The sequence below is a fragment of the Danaus plexippus genome, chromosome 17 (assembly GCF_018135715.1).
Source record: "Danaus plexippus chromosome 17, MEX_DaPlex, whole genome shotgun sequence".
NCBI lineage: Eukaryota > Metazoa > Arthropoda > Insecta > Lepidoptera > Nymphalidae > Danaus > Danaus plexippus.
The window spans coordinates 2,985,736-3,013,164 of NC_083548.1; the positions used below are offsets into that span (position 1 = coordinate 2,985,736).

The 27,429-nt window shown below is 31.1% G+C and overlaps 2 protein-coding genes across 3 annotated transcripts in view; one reads left to right on the forward strand and one right to left on the reverse strand.

Moving 5' to 3' along the window:
* Window positions 1-2,102, reverse strand: part of LOC116771499 (protein gustavus) — a 42,660-nt gene extending 40,558 nt beyond the window's left edge. The window contains exon 1 of the mRNA XM_061523395.1: window positions 1,875-2,102. The gene's annotated coding sequence lies outside the window, so the exon portion shown is untranslated. The remainder of the gene's footprint in view (window positions 1-1,874) is intronic.
* Window positions 2,103-7,199: 5,097 nt separating this feature from the next.
* Window positions 7,200-27,429, forward strand: part of LOC116771443 (histone-lysine N-methyltransferase MECOM-like) — a 68,857-nt gene continuing 48,627 nt past the window's right edge. For both annotated transcript variants that reach the window (XM_061523346.1, XM_061523347.1), the window contains exon 1: window positions 7,200-7,622. In XM_061523346.1, coding sequence (XP_061379330.1) covers window positions 7,574-7,622 — 49 coding nt within the window. In that variant the 5' untranslated portion in view covers window positions 7,200-7,573. The remainder of the gene's footprint in view (window positions 7,623-27,429) is intronic.

A 27,429-nucleotide genomic window follows, 5' to 3' on the forward strand; every position in this document is an offset into this window, starting at 1 on the left:
TAGGTACATAGAATTCTTTAGTACCAAGACTAACGCCAGATTACTAAAGAAGTCCCAGATTGAAACTAATTCTAAATATTTTTTTAGTGACAGCTAGTTATTATATATTTATGTTGAGATTAAAGACCGAATTCTTATCAAAGGAAGAACTTTACTTGAATTAATTGAAGGAAACATAAAATACAATTGATATAGAATATAAGTTTTTTATAGATAATATATATCATAATAAAATAATAAATTTCAAAGGTAATAAACTCTTCCTTATGAGTAATAACCTTTAATGTTCTTAATAAAAAAAAAAATCCAAGTTCCATGATCATATCTTAATTACATGAGATTTGTATAAAATGTACACATACATAACAAGCAGTAGACAGACTCGAATTTAATGAAAATTATAAAATAAAATTAACTTATACATATTTGAAAAATCTGATGAGAATTCATATGTCATAAAATGCTTTTAAAATAAATATATCCTCAAGATAGACAAGCAAGGAACCAAGATTATGCTATGAAATTTTCTTATATAATAAATATAGTATATTATATATACATATAACTATTTATATTAGAATACAACATGTAAAATTTACTTTCTATATTTAGAAGTTTTTCAATCTATATTCAGTTCACTTTATTTAAAAGAAAAAAATTAAAAAGATACATACATGAATGTTTTTTAGGCATATGCTTGAAATTACAAAATCAATAAAACTTTCAGTAAAATTATTGGTGGCTGTGAAAAATTTTTCATTGCTTATTTTGCGGTTTTTTGTTCGGTTATTGACACGCTTTGGGATATGAGAAGCTTTCCATAAATGTCATTACACAATAACATCATTTACATTGGCTGTATGACATGAAATAGAATTGTATTAAAAACTCCATGCTCAGTATTTACAAAGGCATTCAGTGCTAGTATAAATAGAGAAATTATTTGTTCCAGCTACATTCTCATTATACCTCTAATGCCCTGTTTTCTTTGTCACCTCATGTCAGTGGTTTTATAAATTTACAGATATATATTTTTCATAATGATTTTAAGATAATAGATATCATTGAAACAGATTAGTAAAGCTGTAACTAATTTGAGGAATCAGTTTAATACATGTGGATATAATGAACTAATATTACGATTTTAGTTATTGTTATTTTTTTGTCATACATTCAGTTGCGATCATCTTGACAAATCGACACATATATCTGTTTTATTTGTCCTATTATTTTTAACAATATTATTTAATTAATTGTATGAATATTTTTAAAAAAAGTCTATAAAGCGTTTTAATGTAATAATAAATAAATTATGTAGTGTGTTGTTGTTACAAATAGCATGTAGTTTGGATTATATAAAATTTATATTCACTAGTTTTTATCATGTGATATATGCACATATATGCAGAAAATTTTAAATATATGATAGGTTATAGACCATTAAAAATCTATTTTGTAATTAAATATACTTATATACATAACTTATGTACAATAAATATTTTAGATTGTTTAAAAATGAAAATCCTAGATTATAAATAATATTTGAGAGCTAAGTAAAAATTATGAATTTAAAATATTATCTACAACAACATATAACTTTAATAGAATCCTTACTTAAACATTCTCCAATAATGATGATTCAAGAGAACGCACAGTTGTTTACAATAACTTCGGACTTTGAAGAAACTGTTTAGTTCAGTTTAGTTTCAGTTTATTGAAGGAAAAGTAAAACATTAATTAATATATATTATAGGTTGCAAATGCTTAGAAACGTTTTTAAACAGAGAATTTAGAAACACAGGAAGTTCTAAAATCGATTTCCAATTTTTCTTTCCAACCGGAGCGTCAGTAGAAACAATGAAAAGTTTTTTTACCTTCGTTTTCGTGACTCCACGATGCTGCTTTAATTTCCCAACGCTGAGTACAGTTACTCACAGCACTTATCATCACAATACAATAAACAAATTATTAATTACTACTACCATTAAGTTAAAATTATGAAATATATTAAAAAAAGTAACATAAAATACACCAGCAGGATAATACAAGCAAGGGCTTAGGCATGACATAAAACAAACCAATAGAAAAAGAGAAGGATAGTACGCGACGCGCCTGCGTCCAATTAGCACTATGTCGGTAAAACAGTATTGAAATCGAATACAGTACTGAGAACAGATTAAAAATATTATAGTGTATGTGGTCTTATGATATTTTTAAATTATAAAAACTTATTCCAAATACATAATTAATAAAAACATATACATAGGGTTGCATAAATCATAAAATTATGATTAGAACTGAAGTATTTTTACGCCATCTATGACTGGTCTAATAGTGTAATCTTTTAAATTTACCGTCCTATGTGATAATTCTTTTTATTGGTAGATGTCGCTGATTCATTTCAAAAAAGATTTGTTTTATTCACTAGATGGCACACTTTCACATTACGAGTTGAGTGTGAAATGGGATTTTGTATAGGGAAGCAAACTGAATTAGAGTTAAATGAATTTAGGCGTAACTTAATAATTAGTAAATTTTTTTTAATATACCATAAGAAAAAAAAACAATTATTTTAGACCCTTACTTATTATTCATGTATTCTTAATTTGTTAAACGTATAATTGCTTGTAAAAAGTTTAGATCCTTTCGTTTCGTTTTTAAAGTTCAAAGTAACATAAAGTCACCTACCTACTTTTTATTACTATGGAACATCCATGTGTTGGTATATTGTTTTAACGATCTATTTCTACTTAAAAGCTATAATTCATGAGATGCTCAATATGCTCAATTTCACACTAAATCAATATTAATATTGAGGAAATATTTAGTCACGCAACGAGCTTCTCTTTTGGGGACATCTGTTTGAATATTTTACATTTGAGTACATATAAAATCAATTTATGATTATCGATTTCGCTATTTTGCAAGAACATAACATATCACGATATTAATTTGTCATAATTTAATTAACAAATCGTATCATTATTAAGTACGCCTTCTCAGAATACAGACTGTTTGATGATAAGTTAATATTTGTATTTGGTTTTCAAAGGTATATATATTCTATACGAAAAATTAAAATGATACATGTTAGTTTAAAATATAGTTTGAATACATAACACATTTGTATTGATTTCATTAATATTCTTAATCATATATATATATTATACAATTTAAAATTCGTATTTCCTAAGCCTTATAAATACTTACATAGAAATATAAATTGTTATTTTCGAGCGTTCTTTAGATTCGACTCATATAAACCTAATAAAGGATTCTTGATAAAGAATCCGCAGCAAATCTTTATTACATACATTTGCTTTGAAGCTCGACAAAAATAATAATATGGCTATTGTTACATTTTCTATTTCCAATTTGTTGTTCACGTTATATATATGTACATATATTATATAAAAGTTACTTATGTAAGCCTGTTTTATTTAATAGATTAAAAATGTCTTGTCTATTAAGATCCAGTAGTTCTGATTTATATAAAATGTCCTCTTTTATATTGAATACGATCAAGATATTAATGTTATTTGATCGAAAACAGTTTGACAATTTTTTTTTAATTCCCAAATTATACTTATGCTTAGAATTAAATTAATTTTGTAAGTCAATTCACTCATAAAGTGATGTCTTTCATCGTGTTTTAAGTAAATTGCGATAGAGTGCTTATTATTTTCTTATAATCCATGTCATTATGGCTGAGGTTACATTTTCGTACATTTTTCAAATTGCCCTCATTTCGCTGTAGTCAAAGACGCCGAAAGGGCGGGAGGCGGCCATGTTTTTCGAGTGCCCTTATTAGGTCCAGACTCTCGGCTTTGACGACTTGCGACCTGCCGTGTCTTTGAGATAAGAATTGGGTCGACATTACGTTAAGAGATCAAAGTTAGTTACCTATACATTAAATGCCAATTTACCGTATAAAAGCGAGCGTAAATAATTCAATTTCATGAACTCAGTAATATGGAATCCGATTGTGATGTTTCATAATATGAATAAAATGAATTTATTATAGATATTGCTTGTGCTTTAATATTATAATGTTTAAGACTTCAATTACATTAAATTTATAATATTTTTTTTTTAAATTACCAATGTGATATTAAATGTGTAGGTACTTATGTGTAATAAAAGGTCAATGTCCTGAGGAATAGTTTAAAAATATATATTTTTCGAGTGTACAGTTGTTAAGCATTATATCTATAGTCATATTAATTTTATAAGTAAATATTTTAACATTAACACCAGAGTTGAAGGTGTAAAATCTATTGTATATATAAAAGTTTTTAGGTTATTTCGTTGCTGTCTTAAAGATGTCAAAATTAAAATCATTCGAGAGGTGAATTAAGTAAAATCGATTTTACTTCGCCTCTTAATAAACGTTACAATCACGCCAGGCGTTTGATATAAAATTATCGATAAATTTAAAACTTATTAAATTAAAATTTATTATTGAATGCAACAAATTATAATGATGATACAATAGAGTTGGTTTATTTCTGAACAGAAATTTTTTTTTCGTATAGATTATAACAAAGACTGTTGAATTTCTTTTGTCTGTTTTCGCATGTTCATCTCTTACAGCATCCCCTCAGACAGACTGTGTGAGATATATTGACCATCTACTTATATCACATTTCTTAATACTTTACGTATCTTCAAGTCTTCTAAACTATAAATATAAAATTCTTATTATATATAAGTATAATAAGAATTTTAATCTATACATTTTTTTAATTTCGTTAGGAGCACCAATTAAAAAATATCCCACAAGAGAATCCGGGAGCAGGTGTGTATATTTCTTTCGCTCGTTAGTTTCTAAAGCTGACATGCATAAAGGAAATTAATTATAACATTCTTGAGTGACCTGGATACAGCAGGCTGCATCAGGGCGCGATCGATGCGTTGTCATGGCAACCGCGACGTCTGCCGAGCAGCCTGCGCCACTGTCCCTCTCTGTCTCGACTGGATATCATATCACACGACGCTGAAAACCAGAACAGCCTCATGGATGATGATTATAATGAAAATAATACCTTATGATCCTGAAATACGGTCCATATTACAATGATGGTGAGTGATTCGTAGGATGTAGCGACATCTGAAACGAATCCCGCGATATAATATAAGGAAGAAACAGTTTCTACAGTCAATAAAGACAAAAAGGTATAGTTTTTCATGGGATATTATACCTTGGTGGGTGGTGTTTGGGTCGCTAGTCGCTCGGACGTTAATCTATGTGGTAGTTACACCTGTGTGTGTCGGTCTCGGTGGGTGGTTTACAAGATATTTGAGGTTTGTTCGGAGTCTGTTAACATCTGGCCCCTTAAATAGGAAGGGTAAAGTCTGCGCCTCTGGTTCCGTATAATTAATTATTTATTTTTGTTTCCGTACGCTTGCGGTCTAATTAGAGTGGGGTTGATGGTTATTGAATTTAGTTACGATCAGATATGTTTTAGTACATTTGATTATAAAATGATCGTATAATGTACTTACTCTTGATCTATATTATTTTATTCAAAGTCTTTTTAAAAAGTGAAGCAATTTCATACATTTCGTCTAAATTCAATGGAAAAGTGTAATTTTAATTAATGAATAGTGAATTGTTCATGAAAATTAATATATTTTAAGATTCTCTAATTAAACATTATCGTTATTTGTCTTGTATAAGACACGTCACTCATACAACATTTCCTGTTCGACTCAAAAATTCTTCAGTCTACTACAAGATACGGGTATACAGATAATTCCTTTAAAATCTTATATATGTATATAAATTATTACTAGACGTCATACTTAAATTTCAATAAGAACCGAAAATTATCAATCTGTAAACAAATTATTTATAAAAAAACAATACATATGTAATTTATACCAACACAGATGTTACCTTAAAAAAAAAAACAAAACAAATATTTTTTTCACTTTAATAATATTCAAAGTAGGTATAAAACATTAATCATTCATAAAAAAGACAAAGCGACTTATTCTTATCAGAGTGAGGTTCATTAAAAAATGTCCAAGGATTCTTAATGACCGGCTTGTCACGAACTGGCTAATATTTATGTAAATCGTGGAATATTACCCGTGTCGCCTCCCCCCCGGTAATCATATTTACTACCCGGGGGGAGGGGGGAGGGGGGAGCCTTGTAAATCTGTTGGATATTTTTATATTCATTTTTGTTATTATGAAACTATATGGTTTTATTGAACGCAATACATTATACATATTTAAAAGACAGTTAGTAGGTGGGTATTTCATGACAGTTAAAACGGAAATACGTGTTATTTTGTCGCATTTGAATTGAGGAATTGACGATTTTATAGTTTTTGTGACAGCTACAGATCAAAATCATGGGGATTTATAGAAAAAATCAATAGAAATTCGTTCACAGCTATTTTAATATCATATCAGTAGAGTATTAATATTTTCAAGAATATGTCATATGTGTTTAAATGAAACTAATATTTTTCGGATACACCAACCACGCGTGATTTATTTTTTGTTAAAACTACATACTCCCGACGTTTCGGTTACTTTTCAGAAACCGTGATCACGGGCAGACGAGATGTGTATGTCTGTTAACGACATCAAAAGATAGCACGCGTAGTATATCCGAAAAATATTAGTTTCGTTTAAATGAATAAAACTCGCGAAAGCCTTAGATCTCATTATCATATGTACCTAACTTTTTTTTAACAACAAATTCTTGTTATTCAGATCTCAAAAGATAATGATGAATGGTATCGAGGAAACTGTTTTATTAAAAAAGTTCAATATATAATAGATTTAGTGTTGAAATTTTTATTATTTTGTCTTATATTGTTATGTAAATTTGAACAACAATCACCTCAGGGACATCGTATCATAAAAGTAGGAAAAATGTTTCATATATTCGTGGAAGGTAATGAAAATTTTGTTATCTTCGGCATTTCAGTGTTTATTTGAAATAAAAACGGATTACTATTACAAAAAGGCTTCAATTAATACGAGTTATTGAAAATAAAATGTTTAAATAATATAAGTCTTTAACAAAAGTAAGTTCATTTATTTTTCAATGTATTTTATATATAATGTTAACGCTCTAAATGAAGGTATTTACTTATAACGAGCCTCAGGCGACGGAGACATCGTTTGTGTCTTGAAGCCCATTGGCTAAATAATAATTTCAATAAAACGTGTCACGCAAGGTGAAAGAAAATGCTACGAAAGGTGGTCATAACGAGCGTGGGTTGTAGTCGTATAGTTCTGAAACATTCAAGACTGCAGTGACAGTCGCCGAGCGGCCGCTGGTCGAGACAGCGCGGTCATTATCGTTACCCGCGTGAAAATCGCTTTCCCCGCGGTGTATAGAGCACGTGAACGCAGTGTCCCGTCGACCGCTCGCGTGACACGCCGCATACAACCATCCAGCTGGATCGGCGTACGTGCAGGACGCCCGCCGGCCGCACACTGCGCCCTCACTCACCGATCCCGCGCTGGGGCATTCCAAATTTGAAATACGAACTTTTTAAATTGCAAACATTTGTTATAACAGCCAGTGTCTCGCTTGACCTGGATGAGATGCGGTCCAAAGCGGTCGCTAAACGGCTGAACAGCCTGACGCTGCGAGGTAAGTAGCGCTCATTATATCCTCGGTGATGAAAGAATGTGGACTTTTGATGTGCTCTCACCAATGGAAATGCGGTTGTTGGTAGAGATGCGCAGTAGGTATAAATGATAGAGACAGTGTGATGCGCTCAGCTCGCTCTACCATTGGTCGACACCTCCCCCGCCTGACAAGATAGCTAGGGCCATCCTCCGTACGCTATAACGGTAAACCTAACCATAATGTATTGCAGTAGCGTTCATAATCGGTTGATCAGCCGTTTGGAGGGACGACCCCTCCATTGTCACTTGTCATTGGATGAGCACAGAGGAAATTCGTTATTTATTTACATTATGTGATACTTAAATGAAAATACGATTCGACTCTCCCTTTCTTGACATAACGGATAATTAACGAATAAAAATATAAACAACATTTAAAACAGTACGCCTCTATGGATATGATTATGCGCCTGGTTTTTTGGGACATTATTAAAAAAAAACATATCTATATTTATCGAGAAGCTATTTCCAAACACAGATTGCACAAGGCTCTATAGAAGCAATCATCTACTTTTACGATGCGATTTATTGCTGAATGTGACGTAGATATAACTACTGTACTAAACATTTTAATGTAACCACATTTGAGAATTGTTAGAGAAAAAAAAAATCACTACGTTCCAAATTCAAATCACATATAATCATTTTTTTTGTTTTTAAACATTAATTATCTCGACGGCCAGCTCCTCGTTCACAAGGTTAACCTAATTCAATATTAATTAATGTGACTTCTGACCGGATAATATTTTACTTGCATTAATTTTGTTACTCTGTGTACATAATGTTAGTTGGAAATGATTGAATTGATATACAATATCTGGTTTTATCGTGTCATTAAACTGGAACATGAATAACTATTTCGAAACGCGATAGCAGATTTTATGTTTATATTGTTTGTGAAAAAAATTCTCCAATGTTATTTCGTTTATCTTTTATTTATTTTTTGTGTCTACTGAAACAATGTTTTGTTTAAGCTTGTTTATGTAACAAAGACATTTCCTTTTATATATAAGGAGATGTATGGCTCCTGAATTGGTTTTCTGTAATACATTCTACGTACAAAGAATGCCAGCCTCGTTTAATATCTGCCCACGTCTTTACGACGCTCGTAAAAATCCTCGAACTATATCGTCCTGACGCGAAATTCGATTCCCTCACATTTATCCTTTATTCTACTGATTAGTTTCGGATTTCGACATACGAGTGTTATTAAGGTGATAGTTGTTTTTTTTCCAAAAAATCAAAACACTGTCATATTGTACATTGTTTGAACAAAGCCATCGTCACAATAGCGTCCGTGTTTCCGGACTTGGAAGCTGTCTTCCATAAATAAGCAAACAATATTCAATAAGCCCGAGGTTTATTCCTCCAGGAATAGCAGTCGTAAAGTTCGCAGACATACCTATGGACGGATCCTCGAATCACAATAACGCTGGAGCTCAGCAGAATCCATAATCTTATTTTTGTACCGCACCGCGAAGCGTGAATTTCGCAATTATGAGTGCCGCTACGCTATCACGCGATTAGCGCCTCACCACCGTCGGCTTAAACGTCACTATCGCCTGACATGACATTCTCAAAATAAACATTTCTTGTCTGTACACGTGCGAATGTGGACTCTATCTCGGAGACGCACAGCCTCGGGATGGCCGGTGACTCGTGAAATTGAACTCTCAGCGATGGATGGAGGGTTGGTTATCCAATGCGGACGGTAACATCCATTGTTCCCTCCTATAATTTTATCGAAGCTGATTTACGATCGATTGTTCTTGGACAGTGTGCGTGCGCGCTGTTCGTGACTCCACAGACCAACATCCACGATTCCAACACATACCACAGGAATTATGCTCCCTAAAGCTCTTTCGATCGTAACAATCAAAGATTCTTTCTGTTACTTTAAAGCTGGTGTTTGTAAACGGAACAGCTTGATAGAAAGCTAAGCTGGAAGAAAGTCACGATTATTATTGTATTGTAAGACCCAACAGCCATTTCTTTGTGATTGTTCTATCGTAAAACATGCTATTACAGGCGAAAGTGCCATGGAAGTCGTTAATTTTGACAGAATTTCAGTAACAACAAGGAGTTTACATTCAATTCATAATTAATATTTTGTAAAGCTGAATTCAACAAAGCGTGGCTACACTGAAGTTTCAGTAGCGTCAGATAGATGACTAATATTGTTTGTTGCGGAAACCAAGTCCTGTGTTACAAACGATTTTGGAATGTGTGATTAGTGTGATAAGATTTGTTTTCCATTGGTGGTTTCTCACTTTTATTGTTTACTTCATTTGTTTTATTCTAGACATATAAACAAACTATTATTCTGTAGGTTTTTGTCGTATTAAAATAAATATTATAAGGTAAGTTTAAACCGTTGATTAACTCCTAGTTAGTAAACTACGTTTTAGTGACAATCGGTTTAAATAAAGTCAATGGTATGTGGGTGAAGGTAAGCTAAAATTAATGCATTGGCGAGGGAGTCACTTAGCGGACTTCCACTTCAATTATACAGGGTGTATTAATAGAATGAAAGAAATAAACTACTCTCTGTTTTTTTTTAACTTCGTGTAATTCAAACTGCAACCTTTCTATTATATGAACTATGAACTATCATTTTGTAATGCAAAGAATTTAAATCGTTTTATAGTATTTAATATATATATATATATATATATATATATATAATTAATGAAGTTAGACTTTTTATTGCCTAACAGTGAGTGAAAATATATAAATGGTATTAGGTAATAGTTACCATTGTGATTTAATTTTTTTTTTTTAATTATTAATACAATATAAACATTTAGTTTTGATACATTATTTAAAGCAGATACAATTCAAATATGCACTTTTAAAGAAAAATTTTTTCAACATTAGAAGAATTTGAACCTGTGGTTACTGAGTTCTCGAGTCCCAGTCAATGTAATTATTAAACTATCGGATGAAACGCGTTAGAACTAAACGTACAGTGTACAAACCAGTCTTATCTAAGGAGTCGTCTTTAAGAGATTTTTGTAAAAAAATACCAATGATTGCAATAATTCAGTTTTTTTTTTTTTTTTTTTAACTAAATATATTGACTACGGGTAAATAAATTTTTTGTACACATAGGGTAAATAAAACAAACACGGTAATAGTAAAATAATACAGACACATGAACATAAAAATGTTGATAAAATTTGGAGACACGACTAAAACTAAGCGATGAACTGATGAGGAGCCCGAGGGGCTGGAGGACTTTTGCGATTTGATACAGCGATCCTCCAGCTCCCAAGTGCAAAGGGTGATAATGAGGGTGATAGATGGATGAAACTTATGCAATAATTCAGTTAGGTAGATATAAAAAATTCGATTTTAAATTTCAAATCACTTAGAATCGGGTCGTCGTAAATTTGTACGCGTTTGAGGTGGGAGCGAGAGGTATAACAGCTCATTCCTCTACAGCCTGCTAATACACTTGGGCCTGTCAACAACTAACATCAGTTCATTTTTTGGAATGTACGTCGTAGGCAGCCCTAGAAGGGTCGCTTCAAATTTGGTTAGTTAGAGAGGAGCTTGGACGGTGGAGGTGAAATAAGGGCCTCTTAAACCTAAATCTAGGTCACAAGTCCCAGGCACTGTTGAAGCTACTCTCTGCAACGCGATGGACCCGGCATCCGGACGACGAGTCCATGGAATGCTGAGAGGTTTCGTTTCGTCTCTAAGTTAACTGTTAGTTAAGTTAAATATGTAAGCATTATGTAGTAGTTGTATTAATGTTCGAATCCCGATCCTGTCTTTATTTTTTGATATATATAAACTAAATATTCCATTTATTAATTAATTTTCGGAATGTGCCATAACGTAGAATTAAAATTATTAATCAATATTTCTTCTAGTTTCAACATTTTATCAGAATTTGGAGAAAAAAATATGGGTCCGTACGAAAACTATGAGAATAGACAACGCATACAATCATAAAGTACCTAATGTTTTTCTACATAATTCGATGTGATGAATTGAGTAACATTTTCATTATTATTTCGAACGAAACACAACCTTAAAAGCTTTAAATTTAAGTTCTAATTTCGAAGTTGATTCTGAAAAACAATTGAGAGTTTTGTGTTTCAAGCTGTCCGTAACTTGTTGCCTTCAACGCCTCTTATAAATCTTTGTTTTAATTATTTTGGTTACATTATATAAGGGTCGTTGAATCTGTTTCCTTACACTTCGGATGTCCTTAATTAAACGGTTTATACACCTGCTATATTACGTTTGCTATCTACATCTTCACCTCTCTTATCATTAGTAAAAAGGACACATGCCTTCATATTGTTAAAATTTCTCTTAACTAATTCTGAAACTGTTACGATAATCGACTGTCTATTTAAATCATTTTAATATCGATAGTCATTTTAAATTTCTATTCAATATGACGCGAATTAAGTTTTGAATGACAGTTTTCTTTTAAACAAAATAAGTGGAATAAAACCATATTATACCTTAGTATTTTCACCACACAGTAGGTACTCTAGAATATAATTCGCCCAACAAATAAAAACGTTGACATTGGCAAAATATTCCACGATTCCAGTGCGAATGGAGCCATAGCATAAAAAACATATTATATAATCGTATAAGATTACTTTTAAATAAAAATATCGTAACAAAGGAGATCCGTTCATTAGTTAGGACAATGGAAATGTGCCGCGGAGCTCGTCGTAACTCGGTGATCTCAGCGAGATAGCCTTATCTCTGACTCACGCTCTGTTTCATACAATCTGCTTCAGGTATGTTCAATACCTAGGTACTTTCAGAATTTTCCTTATATTATATATAAATATATGTATGTAGATGGAATCATTTTTATCAGATACTTATAATGTTATAGTTAACGCTGTATAAATAAGGTTTTAAATTATTCAAATTCATGTTTGAATAAAACGAATGCTCTAACCTAGATTTTATTTGCGGCTTCGCTGGGATTAATAATATTAACTTTTTCCCACTATTTTTGTTATAATTATTTTTCTATTAAATTCACTTAAATACAGCATAACTATAACATATAATATATAATATTTTTTTGAAATCATTTTCTTAAATTTTGTGTAATTAAAAAACAGAAATTTACATAGAGTAAAAAAAAGGTTATTAAAAAAAAATGATAATAAGAATGTAAATTCTTTATAAGAAAAAGTTTTTATGTTTTGTGACAAGTGACGTTTGCTTAACAAAATGGCCGTCAAGATGTTTGATTTTTGCGGAATTTCAATAAATTTCAAAAATATTTACCTACATATAATAAATTTCTTTTGAAATTAATTTCATATTATATAGAAATAATGAAACGTAAATATACAATAATATCCTTTGTATACATCAACAACCGCTCAGAAGTTCAACTGTATTGTACAAGGTTTCACTCTTGTATTGAGTAGGATATTTCGCAATAAAAATCGTATATCAAATATGACTATCATATATGCCACTGTTTGAGCTACTGTTTCAGATTTGTTTTTTAATGTTCAGCGTCACTTCCGGTACCCACCTAATGTCTTACAAAAATGACAGAAGCCAGTGTTTACAGTTTTCAAACGCAGGTTGATACTTAAATGTTGTCATTACAAAATTAGAATGGTTCAGTAATATAATTAATTATAATCAGTCCTAAAATAAAATTCTAAGGATTATATTATATTATTATTAGTCCAGCACGGATGGCGCCACTAGTAACACTAGTTAATTTTTTTTTTTTTGTAATTGCAATTTATATTATTAAGCTGAGATGTGATCTTCATGTATAGTTTGAAGGTCACATCTCAGCATAGTATACCGAGCATTATATAGTAATAAAGGCTAATATAATTATATTATAGTATAGCTAAGCCCTTGACATTACTTTGCTAAAGTAAGGTCGTGACAGCCCCCGGAGCGAGATGGTCCATCAGCGATACTTACATTAACGAATTCTTAGTGAAGGTTAGGCATTGCATTTTGGCAATGAAAAGGGAACTATGTATGTGTACATTTTATTATTTTCCCCCATTACAGTCATGATTACCTAGCTTTTGCAGTAGAATTTAATATTTTATCGTCCTTATTATAACATATTAAGAATTTTTGTTAAAAAAAATAACATAGCAGATAATTTTCTCACATTAAAGGGACATTTAAATTTCTTGGATGCTAGTATGAAAGATCTTTTTTGAAAGTTTACTCCAATTTCAATTTTGTTTCTATAAAATTTCGTATGAAAAATAATATGTATACTGTATATTACTTTTGTACGATATTTATATTGTTGTTGTTGAACTTATTTAAATCAATTGCTGGTCCTAGTTAATTTAGGCTAAGTTTCGGAAGGTTGCGCACTTAAAACATGTTATATGAATCGAGCACGTGTGAAGGAATGTACTTGAAATGTTTTGTTTTCAGTGTACAGGGACCTTCAGGGTTGGTATTGTTTTCTACCTATTATCTATACTTCTATTAGCTTTTGGCCTTCATGCTGAAGGTTTGAATCTGTCATTGAGGTTACAGAACGTTCTAGACGCTTCAGTCTTAAATCATACGTAAAAAGTCTTAATAATTAATATTAAAAATACTTCTAATTATTTTATACTATCTGTCAGATTCTGGTTTAGATAAGTCAAGTTTTATAGATGGCAACTAGAGCCGGTTTGATATAAAAATACTTTATTTTTATAGCTTCCAATATCACGCAACTGGACAGTGAGGTCGTTCGGTGGTTATTAAACACAAAAATATTAAATTAATATCATTACAGCGGTGTTTTATGGTAATCACTGTAAACGTTGTAAGGGTTATTGTCCAGTGCGCGCGATCCGATGCTATCTCGTTTCCTAGCGTCGCGCCGCTGTTATTATGATAATAGCCTTCAGACATGAAATATATGAAGGCCAGCATTCTGTGATCAATCAGACATCTTACAATGTCATGTTAATAGGACGGGAGGATAAAATTTGCGAGCAAGTTGATTTTTGCTTGATCGCACTTCGACTAATAACTTTTATTCAAACTAGTTTTGGGAAATAACTAACGGAAACTGTATGAATGATCTCGTAGATTTCGTAGAAATGAAACGATTTGATCTTAATTTAGAGTGCAATTTTGATATAACAATATTTTTAAGCGCTATTTGAACGAATTATCAGACAAGGAATACGTCTCTGAGTGAAATTGGTAAATACTTCAATATTATCTGTATTTTCATTAGATTTGTATGAAGATCAGTTCTTTGTGTTTAGGGCTGACAGCAGAAGATTTTTGTCTCTAACACACTGGCGTTGAGCGTTGATGCTGTAAACTATAGCTCTGATAATACAACATGTATCAGTGCATAGTTATTCTTAATCTATTGTGATAAATAAATTATAAATTATAAGGAAAATAATTTATATGAATACGACATAGCCTCGAACGTATAAAAAATGTATATTTTCGTAAATTGTTACATTGATTGATGACAATGACAATATCCCGCCGCTATCATAGACCGGCGAGCAACTACGTCAAAACATAAATGGCTTTATAGGCTTCTATTCGTTTTAATTTTATAAAAAACATATTTTAAAATATATGATTTAGAAAATAGTTCAAAATACTCCATTGGAATTTTTATTTTTTATTAATTAAGTTAAAAATGTCACAGTCCCGAGACTCGGAGCCGTTCGGAACGCTATTAACCTTGCATGGATCAACAATCGTTATAAGGTCATCAATCTGACGCAGTCGACTTGACCGATCGACGTGACCTTTAATACATCTCCAATGATGCTCCATTAACGGCACCATTCACGTCTGACGTGATGAGATAAATAGTGCGAGATCCTTTACAGAGATCGAGACGGAGCGAAGTGAGTTAAGATTTAATTTGATTTTATATCAGTTGTCTTTTTTACGTGGGCAGGATCGAATTAAAAGGGACTTTCAAGGTTAGGTTATATTTTCTGCAGGTAATTTTCTTGTTACATTTATTTGTAAGGTATTGTAAATATTATCAATTCATTATATGATGCTGTAATGCTATAAAAAAAAAATTGTTTAAATGTTTAAAAAGTATAAAATATTGATAACGTTATGTTACAAAAGATTAAGTTATAATATGTTTTAGTGTGATTTTGATATATCTATTATATAATCATTATTTATTAATTTATCTTTTGGTTACACAAACAGACTGACGAAACTGTACCTTCTTTATTAGAAACAAGTACCAGGCGAGCATAATACAAAAAGAGTCGTTTTCTTTTTGAAGTCCTTATCTGACAGCAACGCCGGATCTCAGCGTCTATCTCGTCGGATAAAGGATGTGGGAAAAGCTTTCAGAAACATTCTTATAAGAACTATTAACCTTTTCCATTAAAGAAACGGTGCGATGAAAATGAATGTACGTAGAGCGAAATCACTGCGCTACTACGCGACTATTAAGAAGGTTTTATATAAAAAAATATATATGATTTAATAAGAAAAAATTAATGCATGATGTTTTATATAATTTCATTTGTAGATATGATAACGTTTTATTTATTTGCATGTAAATCATAAGAAATTATTATAAAAGTCACAAGCAAATCTAATTCAGCATGACTATCTTATAAAACGTGTAAAATCGGTATTTCTCCATCAATATGGATAAAATAATGAAACAATGTCTTGCTGGATATAGAAATATTATGATAAATTAAATATTTAATTACTTACGATGTGCATTATATATCAGTGAACTCCCAATTTTTATAAACCTATCAGATACTTAAGTTATTTTGAACTGTCAATGTTCATAAAGAATTGTGAATCAAAGAATTTTCTATTTCTTATATTTTTTTATATTGTTTCGAATATCGTTCGAAGTTTTAATATTATAGAATATCTTACTAGATATAGTTTTATGCAATGCAAGTAAAAATTGCCATTATGAGGCTTAACACACTTTTTTTGCCACCTGCTTTGAAATAGGTCTACCATCTGCAAACTAAAAATCAATCGATATTTTTAATAACTGTACATAGGAACGAAAATTATTGTGTATCTCCAAATTTATGATTATCGTTTTTCTTTCTTGTTTGTACGATATTTCTTTATGATAAATATCACTAGTCTACTCACTCTAGCTCAACAGTCAGTCATTCAGCTTTCTATTTCCCTGCGAGCGACAAAACTTGTGATATGAAAGGACAACTACTATTAGACTGTGTAGATTAGAAGTAATAAAACCCACAGACAGACAAACAAGTAGTGGAATACAGTTATAGTATACCATAATATACAAATATATACAAATTTTCCCTTAGCCACGGCTATTTGTTTCAAATTTGATGTTTCAAAAGAAAGTTATCCGAACATAACAGCAGTCATAATATTCTTTTTGACATCCGAAGACAAAACATCATTGTTTTTGTAATGGGCACGTACTTAAGTTGGATGAGGCCCACGTTGAAATAAACATACTCGAAAGACATGGTACAGGGGCTTTACGAAACACAAAGGGTTATTGTAAGCAGAATGTGATGATAGGAACAATCATATTATTTATAAGTATATGTAATTGTACGCCGAAATTAATAATAAAGATAGTACAGTTCGAATGTTTATAGTTCATAAATACAAGTCAAAAATCTCTAAGCCATGATTCAATAGACTTATAGTGGGATAGTTTGACCACCTACAGCTTCTTGTTCGATTAATATTAGGAATAATTCTTCGCCATTAGCAATAAAAGAATATTTTTTTGTTCAAACAGTCTTATCAATAGTTATGCTTCAGCCGTAGATAATCCAGATTTGATATATAACTATACTTAGTTTGATATTCGATAGAGTAATTAAAGGCAACATTAATAACAGCCGCAAAACTTTCTTTAGTGCGCCGCCATTGTTTTAAATATTCATAAAACGTCCAACTTCCTGTTTCGTACATTACAACAATTGTTCTGATTGTGGTGGCATCGTAAAGAGTTAATTGGTGATAAAAGTCACTAATTGGACGCGGCTATCGGCTCGCTAATGAAACGGAGTTCTCTCACATAGACGATAACTGATATGTATCATGATTTGCTTTGTTTTATTTATATAGGGAACATATTTAATACAGTCCTTGATTTATTTAACGAATTAATGTATTCTTATTGATCTTTTGGCATTAAATAACGAGAGGTTCAGTTCACTGCAAGCTTCTGATTAAAAGTAATACGAACCAAAACATACTCTACCTACTATAGTCATCAATTTGACGGATAGGCTATTTTATGGAAGATAAAGAATTTTTCCGCATAGAAGAATATGTCGGTCTAGTGACTTGCGGAGACAAAGATTATGGGCTGTTTGTTATGAGAATAAAATGCGTAAACATTTAAAAAAATAGTCTTTTCTTAAGAAAGAGATAGTTTTAAAACTATAATTTTAAAGTATTTATTTCAAGATCTTATCGAAACTGAAAGAAAAAAGTCTTAACGCTTTTCAACGTTTTGTAGTCTTTTACATTAAAAACTTTCCGGATGTTTACTGTTCGGTTACGAAAAAAATTTAGCTTTAAGTTTAATAACGCCACACGTAAATTGAACATCATTTAAATGAAACTAGTGTTATTCGGATTTACTACGCGGATTTTATTATTTAAAAACTACATAATCCCGACGTTTCGGTTACTTTGCAGCAACCGTGATCACGGGCAGACGAGATGTCGTCGAATAACACTAGTTTCATTTAAATGAATACTCGCGAAAATCTTAGATCTCATTATGTGAACATCATTTTTTAATAAAGCTTTTGATTGAAAACTTTTGTTCCTTTGGAATTTGTTGAACATTAAATATCTTACACTCGTGTATTCCGGCTTTATATGAGGTTTTGGGATAAAAGATATAAGCTAATAGGCATAAGTTTTAGTTCAGACGATTGTATGGTGATGACTAATAATATTTTGTTATTTAAATAATTACCCTAGAGATTATAATAATAGAGTCTAAATTAATATATCGTGTACATAAAACTTAGTATTTGGTTATTTTGTTCTATCTTCATACCACTCCCATGAAAGCATCACAATGGCGTCTATGATTGGTAGGGCCTGATTTAGATTTACACGTTCCGGGCAATTTTTACAAATAGATATCCTCTTATTTAATGTTTGTATATTGGAAACACGTTGAATTTTAAATTAATGTGATAATACTTTAATTCTTAAAATTTATGCCCATGTGGAAAGTTTCTTTGGGCCAGAGAGCCAGATCTAATCATATAAATATACAGATTTACCTTTAAACATTTCATACATTAAAATTATATCAAAAGTACGTGTTTGCTATCAAATTACCAATTTAAATATTATCTAGAAGAGGATTTATACAGTTTTGACAAAACCATGTCTTATTTAAATTGTTATTCCTATTGTCGTGTCAATGATTGTGAGTTAAATGTATTTAAACTGTGCTTGGAAACGAAGCAGTGACTTGATTTGTTATATTTTTATATAACTATAAGTGAGACTGATTCCTTCTGTGACTATAAGCTAGAAACTTGAATTGGCGAGAAACCTCTATAAGTGAAGGAAGGTTTTCGTCTTTTGAGCTCTCACTTATCTAAGTTTGACAGCTAGCTTGTATTTTTTTTAATTATATAATTAAGGTTATTTTTTTTAATATTGTAACAAAGGATTTACATATTTAAAACAAAATTATAGATATTATATTATTTAATGAAAAGCAAATAATTTGAACTAAATACAGATAATACTGCGAGATAGTTTTGTTTTAGTCCAATAAATGCTTAACAGCATTTTACAGACGTCGTAAGTAGGTTAAATATTTTTGATAAAAGTATTGTTGTAAATGCTTATTAAGGCGAGGGCGGCGCTACCTCGATTAGCTTCGTGACTTTTGACTTATAGCTGACCGATCTTCAACGCGTGGCAATACTGACCATTCTTAAGATACGGATCAAATATTTATGACATGGCCACCGGACCATTAAAATGATTATAATATTAAATTACTGCTCTATTTATTATGATTTATATTATAATATTAATTTCCGTACTATTATACTTTTACTATACATCAAAATCTTATAATATTACGATGTATTATTCCGTGTGATTATTTATTGTACTGTGAAATAGAAGATATACACATGAGGCATGTATTACATACGTGTGTCGTGTGTAAGAGTAGTTTGTTTTTAAGAATCGTTGAGTTTTTAATAGCAGCTGCTAAACGGCAACTATTTACCAAAGGCAAAGCGAGCCGCAATTATATTTCAATTTGCACAATCACACAAATCAGGTCGAACAAAGGAAAATCCTTTACGGCCTCCCTTTATCTTTCTTGTTAATTGTTTTTATAATTATAAATTGTTATATGATTTTGTTTAGTTTTTGTTTATTAATTACGTATAAGTATTACGTATTACGTATTACGTATAAGTAATATAAGTTACGTATACTAGGATACATGTGTGAATCTTGGTAATTTCTGAATGAATTTATCCGCTTAGTAGAAAAAATCCTATTGAGCTGGTTCATGAAGGATCTGAATCTTCTCTCCGTTTCATACATATTTTATATATTTGAAGCATTTATTTAATGATTCTGCTGAAAAGATAACTTTTATGTTTTTTTGGTATTCTTAGATTAATATGTATATATATATAAATAACATCATAAAGTAAAAATATTAAGGACCATATGCAAAAAGTAACGTTACTTTTCTTGAAAATGTAAAAGAAAGTAACATAGTACAATGAAGAAGAAAATATCAAACGTTCATAATATTAAAATATAGATAATTATAGGTATTCAGTAAGAATTGTAACTCAAACTGAAAAATAATTAAATAAACAAGAATTAACTCTCATATGAAACATTAAGATAAATCAGAATGAGAGGCACGATAGGAAATTTATAACGAGTAGAGTCAAATGCCAGTATTAGACATTCATAAAAGTCCACAGTCAGATTTTATCGACGCTAACGAAACCCGAATGTCAAATAATAATTTCATTTTTATAATATCTAATCAGAATCTGTGGCATGGAATGTTATTTATCATCGGATCTAAGCTGGCTTGGTAAAACAGTTAATTAGCTGCCAGCGGTCACGCATGCTCCTTGCTATCTCAATAGCTAGCATATTTTCTTCATTAACTTGTCCGCCCATTTTTTTTTTACGTCGCTGTAAAAAGCTTAAGGTCTTTTCATATAATATTCGCGTGTGTGCCGCGGTAAATCACTGGATTGTCACTGTGGTCGACTTATAATTTTATTGTCGGAGGAAGGCGACACGACAACGCCTCACGCTAGCCCTCGTCCTACACGGACGGGTAGGACGGGTGACCGCGATCAATGACACTTCTTTATTATTTTGTCCATTTACTTCTATCTTTACTTAAATAAAAATTAGTTTCCATTGATTGATTATAATCGATAAAAAAAAAAGTATCTTAAATGTCTTGAATTCAGCGAACAGATATAAAAATAACACATATAAACGTATACACTTTCCGACATTTTTTTTTATATTGTGTTAAAATTTTCAGAGTTTAGATGTTTTGTTGCAAATGTACGGAACAAAGCAGAAATTCTCAAAAATTCCTTACGTGTCGTGTCCAGCGTAATACGACACTGCGGAATCAGATTTCATTGTCCGACTTCTAATTACAGAGCTATTTGGAACAGGGCGTCTCATTTGCCATTGGTCGGTTCTTTAATTAAAGACTAATTGATCTAGCTTCATAATTATAAGGTCAAATTGGACTAAGCCTTAAACAAAAGAAAGTCGTGTTAGTTCTATTTATAGCCCAACAACGGCTACACGGATACGGCTTTAATTGGTTAGGAGGTAGCTTAGATCTAGGACGGACATATAATACTATTCAACCCGTTCGACCGGAAAAGATAAAAAAATTAACTAAATCAAATACAAACGCTGCTTTTATTCTTTACACTTCTAATTCCATAGTTTACTCGGACCAAGACCAGGGCATAAATAAGTTTTAAGAGTTGGTCAGAATGAAACTAATGAGCTGAAATGAATGGCTTGTTAGCGAAGCCGTACAAAACATGTATTGGCCGTGCATAAAGGATTGCATTTAGGACGTCAATAGTTTTCTTCGTGAAAACTCTATGGAAGTAGGTTGCCACCCCGTGGGCGTTATGCGACAGGATGTAGAGCCGACCCCGTTAATAGGTGTCATTACGGTGACGGCCAGAAATTGCTCTGCTATCGTACTGATCACGAATTTATAGTTAAAGATTATATACTTTCACATTGAACTAGTTTTATGTCAACCACGGAGACATTATACTAGGCTTTCAAGGATATTGTTGTACATTTTCTTATCACTTCTATGGAATAATGATTGGAATATTGTTGGGCATTATAAATTTAATTTGGTGTGCAAAGAAATATTACTGTTGTTGTTTTCATTTCGTACTATTAGATATTAAAAGATACTCGTGTATAACACAAAGAATATAGAATTTGTCGTAGACTTAAGATATTTTTTTTATTACATCTTCTGTCTAGATAAAATTGAATTTATACCTTGGTTATTTAACATACAACTGTGTTCAATAATTGTGTTATATTATTTAAATAAATCAGTGTGTTTATTTGAAAATGAATATCAATAAATTACTTTTGAAATCATAAATAAAAAAGAAATTGAATTAAAACTGTTTCGGGCTTATAGTGGAACATGCACAGACATACATACTAATCTAATACATTCTCTTCACGATATATCAAAAATCATTATCATAATACATCAGTATGTGTTACCGTGCTTCAAACAGTTAGTGCTATCAAAATATTCCGTCTAGTTAATTTATACAGCCTTACGAGGATATTATGATACATGCGGGCTATAGATAAGTATATCATTTCGGCTAAAACTCGTGGTGTTCGTGCATACATTTAAATTCATTAATACTTGGTTATTATGCTAAGCACTATACATATTATATATTATGTATAGTCCATATAGATTAAACAGGGATATAAGTTCAAGAGAAATAAATCTTATTCCATTTAAATTCTTTACAAACACAATTCATATTGTTTGCGTCGTCATGTTTCTAGACTGTTCTTAATCGGTCGGTCATAGTATCGGGTCATTGTGATGCGATGTATATGTATATATTTTTAAAATAAACATTTTAGTACATTTTATTATATAATGCTGACATATCGTTAGATCTGTCTCCAACGAAATTAATATTGAAAACAAGTATGTATTAATATCTGTTATATAAAAATTTTTCGCTGGCAACACACTTTAATTATTTTTTTTTAGATCGAATAAAATAACATGCTCTACATTATGTTCGAAATTATAAAATTTATTAGACATATTAAATTGATTTGGTTATGTAATGTGTTTAACTTAACCGTGTCTTTCGTTTTAATATTATCTTAGATCATATAACAACTAATATAATCCTGACGTCATAACACATGACGTCACATTTATATTAAATCTATCGATTATAATTCGCTTTACGTACGAAGATTAATCTAGAAAAACACACAAGATTCCTTTGTATATAGTCGTGGGCTTTTTTAATAATAGTTAAATTTATTGTAATTACAATAACTTTTCTATGTAAATATGTATGATATAAAATAATCTACGCGTGTCGAAATAATTGACACGAAGAGGAAAGAATGAGTGCTTGAAATTTACAAAGAAACTTACTATATTCGAAAAATTAGGGTGACCTGTGACTCAGGTGACAATGACTCTAATGTTTTTTACAATAAAACAATAACTTAAAAATCATTGATAGGCTCAAAATGATTTTTTTTTCTCCATTATTGTGTCATAGCCATAGTAAACAATAACAAAGTAATGTTAATTAGTGAAATGTAAATATTATTATTGTACAATAAATTTTTATGTTCAATCATTTCATTATTATAACTATTGTCACATTTTTCGCAAATCATACACATATTGTGGTAAAGTGCCACTAAAATTACATTGATTGGAATCTATGGAAATGTCTCTTTGTTAGAAATTATTAATTTATTTATGTCGATATATATTATGTTCTGTTTTTCTTATCAATTTATGACGTCATCAGTCACTTTCACATATTGCAGTAATCTATATATAAGATATATGGAATTAATAACAATATTCCTGTAATCTATTTGAGAGAACATTATTTAAATATAAATTATATATAATTAAACTATATCCCATACAAACATTTTATTAAAATAATTCGTAAATATTCTGGATAGTAATTCACTATGTAGATAACTTACGTGATATGCATTTTAGTTGTAACATCTAGAAAATATGATTTTATATCCATGTTTTACCCATTAGTGCATTTTAAGGGGAGATGATGTATCAGATAGGGAGGTCAAGTGTCCGCCCGGGGGGTGAAATGTCCATAAAAGGGGGTAATTTCTGACCACGCAGTCAGATCGTACAGCGATAGCGTAGCGGCGGAAAACAAGACAGTAATTTTATGTACAATTCAGAACTCCTTAATTGACTTGATAGTTATCACGCGATGTTAACTATCGGGATTTAATTATTTCGTTGGAGGGCTAACTGATTGTTTGCTCGTGTAATATCTGAGATTTTAATCGATTTCTTTGAGTCACATTTAATTTGTTACGTATTTTCATGTTTTGTCTTATAGGAAACACTACGTCAATGGGAATGTTCTGTAAGTTTTGCAATTTATGATGACATAATGGTAGTATCAAACCCTTAGCAGTGTTCCAATATTCTTATGGGGTCTACTAGTAAGAGGGTTGTTTTATGAGTGGCACCAGATGGCTCTCGTCGTTTAGTGCACCCACATCTCAAATAGTTCCTTTGACCTTTGATTTCTTGTCACCATATTGTTTTGATCCTACCCTTTATGTAAATGACATTTCTGAATGTCTTTTTAGAATACCTGAACTCAGTTTCCGGTTCATAGGTTTTGTATTCGGTTCTATGGTTGTAGTTCATACGTTTTGTCGAAATTATTCGATGTTGCAGCTTTATTTCCGCTAACGAGTGACATGGGTTGGAAGATCTTATATCTTCATCCCATGTATCGGGTCCTGATCATATTTTTCTTTGCGTTGTATAAGGTGTATCTTAGAGCTACGACACATCAGGTTTATGGAGATATACCTACAAGTCCATGCCATATAAAATAGCATAAGAGAATGATAAGCAAAAATAAATATACTAGTTTTCTCACCAATCAGATTTATTTGAAGCAAAAGCAATAAGAAAAATCTTATAAGTCATTTCAAAAATAAACGGTTCGTTTAAAGACAAAAATTCCATTAATAAATAAATATTTAACTGAGCTAAGAGATAATTAATTTTATATAGGTATGTATATATTATAATTTATAAGGAGACGTCAGATGAGATAAAATTTAAAGTAAATAAATATTAATGAATTAGAATTATAAAAAAAAAAAATACAATTTCTAAGATTTTGATAAGTCTTATATGAATATAAATATACCGTAGAATTGAGTGAAAGAAATCAGGAAACGGAGTAACTGTATGAGGTTGATTGTAGATGATTTTCAAAGTAACGAGCCAATTTTCATAGATCGCATGTGGCTAGAAACTATTCCCTCTAATGGCGGCCCGTGACCGCATTGAGGTGAAGCCGAACTATTCCACAAATTATTGCATATCTTTTACTTCCTAGTATCCTAACTGTTATTGTGCTATTATTATGATATTTAATGCCAGCTGTGATTAGTTTTATATGATTGCATTGTATTAATTAAAGTGTCTTATTTCAAAACATTGAAAACACGAGAATGACCATGAACGTAAAAATTTTTAAACTTTTCAAATTGTTTTTCTTAAGCAATATAAACAATAGCCGGGCTAATGGCGCAAAAGCCGGGGGTTAATTAAGCAATAAATAGTCATAACGATTATTATATTTAAAGCAGCTTTGAATTCGCATCACTCTCCGGTAATGTGTCAACGCTAAGCTCGGGGTGCTATTCTGGAATAATATAAAAAAATCTTGTTAGACTTTCAATTCATACATTTACATTATAAACAGGCTTAATTTTTGTACATTATAGTTGTATAATAAAAATGTATTCGCGATAGACGATGTTATTATTGAAATCGAATAATTACAAAATTTATTCAAACCTTTTTTTTTTTTTACATTACAATCAAATGTCGTGCATTGTTTATTCTATTCAGCCAGTATGATATTCTAGTGATATAAAACCTCATCGTTAGTTCTAGTAAAATTTAAAAGTCATCCGGTGCTGTCGGACACAGTTCACAGAGTAGTCCCCGTCATTACCGTCGGCTCGTTAACGCTCTCTAATTGCATCGGGTTAATATAGACTTTGTTAAATAAAATCTCTCATCTAACCCCCACTTTTCCCGTACAGTTTTTTTCGTTATTTACCGCGCTGCAGATGCCCTTAATGACGCGTTTTGAAACTTACGATGACACTTGGCGTTGCCTGAAGCCGGCCTGGATGTTAATTGCACAAGAAATTAAAGAATTTTCGTTCTTAATGGGACGCCCTGATGTACGGTGGGGCGTGATTTAACAATTAAAATTACATTCCGTTACGCTGTTCCTAGTCTTTTGTGACTGTTTCTTTATAAAGCTTGTAAATACAAATAAAATAACTCCTGACACTATAAAATTAATGAAAATCTCGAAAAACGTTTAACAATTACTTTGCTTATCAACATTTATTCTTAATTTAGTAACAAATGGTAGTGAGGTAGGAAGGGAATTCATTAAAGGAGAACTTTTCTGACGATATTTGGTATTGAGGATAAGTGTAGTTACGTCAACATGAGGCGTCACGTGTCTAGAGCATTACGCCAGGCAATTCGCGAACGATTAAAATTATACCACTTCATTATCGAGAGAGACATACACTATGACAATGACAGAGATGACAAATTTGACAATCACATTTGAAAAAAAAAAAATTTCCTATCCTCTTCTGAACGATTATCTAGCGTTGACACAGGCACTAAATAATGCCTTATCGTGCTAAAACCGTAAATGTTTTAAGTAAGATTTAAATTTAAATATAAACAAGTATGAAATATATTACATTTTTTGATCAGGAACAATCCAAAAGTATAATTTGCCGTATCTAAATGTAAAAGGTCTGTGGCAGCGATGTTAACAAAGACGTTCGGTAAGACTGGCACAGAGCGGCTGACGATGTGATTGGCGCCCTACTTAATTAATCCAAGGGCCTCTAATTAATAACAATAATTCCAATGCGAGTTGTCGTCAAGATCCGCCAGATGGCGTTGAATCGTCATAATAAAAGCTCCTCAACGTTCAAGAAAGTCAATATGAATTATTTTCATGAATTATTGAATAGTCCACAAACGAATGTTGTTGAACTTCATATTTTAATACAATTTTTAAAAGTACATTATAATGGACAATTTTTTATAACTATATACAGCAGTGTTTGTTTGATGACATTTTTATTTAATGTCATAATTTATATCTTTTTATGTTAATTGTATTGAAAAAGATTTTTGTATTATATAAGACGATAGATCAAAGTGCGACCTTTATTCAAAACATTAGTAAGTGATATCAAAACAAGCTGCGATTGAAGCCGTTTGTTACATAATAATTATTTATACTTGTCTCAAGTAATTGTCTGATGCCCCGCAAGTGTTGGGGCGACAGATCAAAAGGCATATTGTTTTATGTAGGGGCTTCTTATCCCTTTTGACAAATGTACGTTTCATTCGGAAACAGTTTTGTTTATTATCTAAT